Source organism: Rhamphochromis sp. 'chilingali' (genome assembly GCF_963969265.1).
Source record: "Rhamphochromis sp. 'chilingali' genome assembly, chromosome: 14".
Taxonomy (NCBI): Eukaryota; Metazoa; Chordata; class Actinopteri; order Cichliformes; family Cichlidae; genus Rhamphochromis; species Rhamphochromis sp. 'chilingali'.
In genome coordinates this window covers 10,916,194-10,922,193 of record NC_137941.1, presented here as the reverse complement: position 1 = coordinate 10,922,193, position 6,000 = coordinate 10,916,194, and the positions used below count along the sequence as shown (strand labels likewise).

Genomic DNA, 6,000 nt, shown 5'->3' with positions numbered 1-6,000 from the left:
AGCGACTCCAACGTCACAGGCCACGGTGAAGCAAACCAAACGTAGTGAAACAGGTAAATCAGATGAGTGTTTTGATTATTATGGCGGTATAGAGTTGGACTACGTTAAAGGGTCCACAATCTCGTATACATTTGATCTTTGTGCTGTCATTAAATGCAAGTGCTTGCTGAACAGTTGAGTCCAACATCTTTAATGGCAGTACAAAATCGGATGGCGTTAGATATGTTGTTGGGAGAAAAAGGGGACGTTTGTGCGATGTTTGGGGATATGTATTGTACTTTCATTCCAAATAACACAGTTCCCGACGGCTCTGTGACCCGAGTTCTGGAAGGCCTAAAGATTTTGTCCACCGCAATGTATGAGCATTCGGGATTAGATGACCCGCTGGAAGCGTGGATGACCTCTGTCTTTGGGCAATGGAAAGATTTCATTATGTCAATTATGGTTTCTTTGTCTGTTTTTATTGCAGTATTAGTGACGTGTGGGTGTTGTGTGCTTTGTATCAGAGCTTTGTTCGTAAGACTCATCAATCGTGCTGTGGGAGAATCTGATACAAAGGCAGACACCATGATGCCACTTTTGGGAAATGGGGAGTCACAGTATGAAAACATTATGGTGAGAGATTTAGTTTAGTTTTATCTGCCATATGGCAGATAAAAAGGGGGATTTGTAGGAGTGTTTAGCTTATTTTAGAGTTTAGAAATGTGTTAACATAGAATGTAGTACTATTGTAGAGATACTGACACTGCCGTCAATATAATAAAGGCCTCACTGTGTCGTGAACTTAGGAGTAGATTGTAGGAGACCCCTCCCCCACTTGAACTGTGAAAGTAAAACAGAGAGGAGTTAATGCTGAGTGGAAATTCCCCAGAGAATGTTTGGGTGGGGGTCTCAACATTTGTAACTGGATAACTGTGGTCTGGAAGGGACATGGTTTTATGACCTAGGGAGTCACCTACACCCACAGTGTTTTAACTGTCACGCACACACATCCACATGCACACTCACTCATGTGCACTCAGACATCCACACGCACACTCACTCATGTGCACTCACACATACACACAGGTATGCGTACACAGTCACACACGAGCACTCACATAGACACGTGGGAACGCGCACATGTAGGCATTCATGTGCTCGTGCACATAGACAAAGACACAGAGTTTGCAGCACACCGTGGGGGGTTTTATGATAGGGTCGCCCCTACAAAACTGTGTTTCACAGACAAAGGAGTGAAGATTTCTTGCAGAGGGACACACGGGCCTCGTCTTCCCTTCTAGAAATGCATGCTTGAAGATGAATAAAGATGAATAAAGGTTTTGTGAAATGACTACTGAGTTCCGGTGGCGTCTCTGGAAGTTTCGATTAATAAAAGAACCGGGGTAAAACTGATTTCATAACACTGGATGGACTGAACTGAAAACACACATGAGGAATGGACGGAATGACAAGACTGGGAACTGAGGGCTTAAATACACAGTGTGGAGTTGTGATATGATGTGATGACATTAGGTTGCTGCATTATAATGTGAATGTATAATATTGTTGTCAGGCCTCTGTGTAACTGTAGGAGAAAAATAGTTTGATAGAAACAGCATTAGAATAGAATAATCCTTTAATTGTCCCACAAGGGGAAATTTGGTTGTAACAGCAGCAAGAAAGACACATATAGAAACAAACAGGACACAGAACAGAAACATACACTCATCCCTGCTGGACAACATCTCCCACCCCATGCAGGAGACTGTGACAGCACTGAGCAGCTCCTTCAGTGGCAGGCTGCGGCACACACGGTGTGGGACGGAGAGCTTTCGCAGGTCTTTCCTCCTCACTGCTGTCAGACTCCACAACAAAGACTTTAACTGATCAAACACACACATCCACACACACTGAGTGCAATACTCTTTTTCTGACAAAGTTGTATTTTTACTCAGTTGTATAAAGCATTTGCATTCTATTTCTATCCTATTGTATATTTTATTCTATTTATTGTACTGTATATAGTATTTTATTTTATTCTATAATTAATGGGAGGTGAAGAGGGACAGCAGACATTAGTCAGGTACAGACGCAGCAGCTCAGTGCTCTGTTATGTTGTTATTTTAAAAAGGTAGATGTGCCCTCTGATCATGGATAATCAGTCTAATGAAAGAAGTTTCATTCTGTCAGGATTTAATGAGATAATGAATTTCACAGTACCCCTCTTCTCAGTTACTTTACTGTATTACTGTGTGATTTTGTTCTTCAATATTTCTCTTGTGCTGCTCATTGTCTTGGATGAAAGCCTCCATGAACCTATGTACATTTTACTGAGCAGCTTCTGCATTAATGCACTTTATGGAACCACAGGTTTCTACCCAAAATTCCTTTCAGATTTACTGTCGTCTTCTCACAGAATCTCCTATGAAGGGTGCCTTTTACAAGCTTTTATCATGTATTCATTTGCTTGCTGTGATTTGTCTATTTTAACTGTCATGGCCTTTGACAGGTATCTGGCTATATGTCGACCTCTGCACTACCACTCTTTCATGACTAAGAGGAGGCTTTCACAGCTGGTGTGTTTCTCCTGGCTGACACCTTTCTGTGTTTTTGCCATTAATGTCCTGCTTACAGCAAGACTCAAGTTATGTGGTATAAACATTCAGAGAGCCTTATGTCTAAACTGGTTAATTGTTCAACTTGCTTGTCCTGAAGCTGACACTTTTTCAAATAACATCAGTGCATATGTGATACTTGTCATTTATCTGTCTCATTGGCTTTTCATAATTTGTACTTACATATATATTATTAAAACATGTGTGAGGTCCAGAGAGGACAGAGTAAAGTTTACGCAGACCTGTGTGCCCCATCTGACTTCTGTGATCATAAATTTCACTGTACTGGCTTTTGATTCGATGTACTTGCGCTTTGGCTCCAGAGATTTATCCCAAAGCCTCCAAAACTTCATTGCTCTTGAATTTCTCATCATCCCTCCAGTTATGAATCCTCTCATGTATGGATTTAAACTCACCAAAATACGAAACAGAATCTTGAGTTTAATTTATTTGAAAGGGAAATGATTTGAATTCAAAAATATTCAAAACAGATGCAGCAATATAAATACAAGTCTTTCTGAAGGCACTTGATTCAGAAACATTTAGTCATGTTTGCCTTGTCTAAGGAAAAAGGATTCTGCATGAGTTTTTAAGTACTGTTGTAAAATTCATCTATATACCATTCAGAAATCATCACAAATTGATATTTCATTTCTTTGCCTTGCTGTGTCTTAATGTTCAAGGTATATTAGCTGATATATGTGCAAGTTGATTAAACAGGTTTATTTCAAAGTGTTTTAGGTTTAAAGTAAACAAAATATTGTATGAAATATTCTGTTGTAAAGGGCTGGTTAGTGCAGGCATCCCTGTGTGTTACATCTCAGTTTATCACAAAGGTCAGTTAACAACGCTTAATGTTTCTTTTTTTCAATAAACACGTTACATGTATAAATATAAGGATCAGTGTTATTAGGTTGTATTTTTTCAGTAGTATTTATGTATTTATATGGGGTTTTAATTATTATTATTTTGGAAAAATAGTAATAGTAATTGAACTGTTACCTACTTTTATTTGGCTTTTTTTGTTTGTTTTTAAATTTATATGTAAATTTCTCTCTGTACATTAATGACACCATAATTCTGAATTTTTTAAATCTGATCATATATCCCCATTGCTTGACATACTGTAGTATTTACTACTTTAAAAATTAAAGTTTTGTTTAGCATATCAAGCATAAAATTGTGCTGTTGTTGTTTTTTGAAGTTTTTCAATCCCATAGCATAAAATAAAAAAACAAAAAAACAAAAGTATTTTAACAGTAACTCCCTTCTCTTCTACTCCTTCCTCGCCTTAACTAGGAAGGAGGCTCTCTCAGCTGGTGTGTTTCTCCTGGCTAACACCTTTCTGCCTTTTCTCCATCAATGTCCTGCTAACATCAAGTTGTGTGATATAAACATTCTGTCACGGCTGTCGAGGCGAGCCATGTGGTATTGACGGGAGAAAGGACCCAAATCGCAGGCAGTAGATGATAATGCTGGTGATGTTATATTTACACAGTGGTGAGATGACAAAACAGGCAAGAGGGAAGACAAAACTAAAGACCTAAACTGGGAAAGCTAAATGACAAACCTGAGAGGGTACCAGAATGGGGTGAGAGGCAGAGAGACACTGACGAGGGACAGGACACCGTGGACCACAGAGTAACGCAGACTGACACGGCGTAACGCAGACGAACCGGCAACAGGCAGGAGAACACACAGGGCTTAAATACACACACCAGTAATCAGGGGATGAGAGACAGAAGGGCAACACAGCTGGGAGAAATCAGAGCTGACGGGACAGAGGAAACGTAAACTGAACACACTCACATCAGACAGAGACCTTCACAATAAGACAGGAAACTCAGACACAGGGAACAAAACAAGACACAGAACTAAACAGACAGATTCGCATAAAGACGGGGTGACACCATAGACAGACAGAGACACAGACCGGATATAACACATAGAACTCGAACAATAATCATCATCATAATAAACTAAAAGCGCTGGGTCACCGACCCAGGACCATGACACATTCAGAGAGTCTTGTATCTAAACTGGTTAATAATTAAACTTGCTTGTCCTGATGTTGACACCTTTAGAAAAAACATCAGTGCAAATGTAACACTTATTGTTTATCTGTGTCATTGGCTTTTTATAATTTGGATTTACATATATCTTATTAAAACATGTGTGAGGTCCAGAGAGGACAGGTTAAAGTTTACGCAGACCTGTGTGCCCCACCTGATCTCTTTGATGACTTTCCTGTTTTTTCTTGATCCAGTGTACATGATATCTGGCTCTACACGTTTACCTCAAAGCCTCCAAAACTTCATCACTATTGAATTTCTCATCATCCGTCCAGTTATGAATCCTCTCATATATGGATTTAAACTCACCAAAATACGAAACAGGATATTGGGTTTATTTTATTTTAAAAGAACTTCAAAATTAAGAGTTTCTTGTTCACCAAATAAAAATGGAGCAAAATAAAATTTCAAAAATGTACATTATTCTTTTGTACATGACAGCAAATGAAGGTCTCATAACATTAACTATAAATGCACCAAGACAACCAAGTCTCAGTAAAAAGCATTATTGTTTACTTAAATTTGACCTTTAGACTATCAAAGATCTAAAGACAACTAACACATATTTTACCTTTTAAAAATTTATCATTATTGTTTTTTGTTTTTTACATTTTTTCAGATGTAAACTAAAATGCATTTCCACTTCTGGTTTTAGCTTTAATCCAGGTCATCTTATCGTTTGAACTTAAGGTTTCATAATGCCATATCTCTAACACGTTCCATTAAGATGTAAATTGGTCAATTTATTGTCATTTACAGTAAATAGGTTTTTGTTTCTCAAGTAACAGACTCATATTTATATCCTTTTTTCAAGCATAAAATGTTTGAGTCTCAAGAGTGACGTGTTTACTGTGGCTCAAAGTTTAGCCAGTTTTTCGGGTGCCTCTGTAGTCTCGCTCATTGTACACTTATATCACAAGGCTAATTCAGAAAATATAACTGACATGATGATGTCTATATTTAAGAGAATATCAGTTTCACAGTTTGCAAATTAATTCAAAGACAGGGGAAGAAAGAAGTGATTGCTTAGTAGGTTATAGATTCATGCTGCTTTAAAACTACCTTCTTTCCACAGAGCTGCTGTTAAAAAATAAAGGCCTGACAGTACTATATATACAGCAAGTGTGTTTTTGTTTATGAGTTGGCACCACACATTGTACAAGGTTCATGTTAGCACAGAATCCTGGGCCCTATGTATAAACAGTCTCTATATATGTGACACAATGTAATGTGTGGAAGGAAGAGAGGACTCAAACACAGGACTCGCAGGCTGGTGAAGGATGTGGATGATGTTTGTTGTGAAGCCAGGATGAACAGAACATGAGAAGACG

At 38.3% G+C, this 6,000-nt stretch overlaps 1 protein-coding gene across 1 annotated transcript; it reads left to right on the top strand.

The window, feature by feature from the left end:
- Positions 1-241: 241 nt before the first annotated feature.
- On the top strand, positions 242-3,597 carry LOC308409378 (olfactory receptor 6N1-like). Its single transcript, XM_080902080.1, has one exon. It carries the CDS (start codon positions 2,118-2,120, stop codon positions 3,060-3,062), a length of 945 nt encoding a protein of 314 aa, XP_080758206.1. The 5' UTR covers positions 242-2,117; the 3' UTR covers positions 3,063-3,597.
- Positions 3,598-6,000: the final 2,403 nt, after the last annotated feature.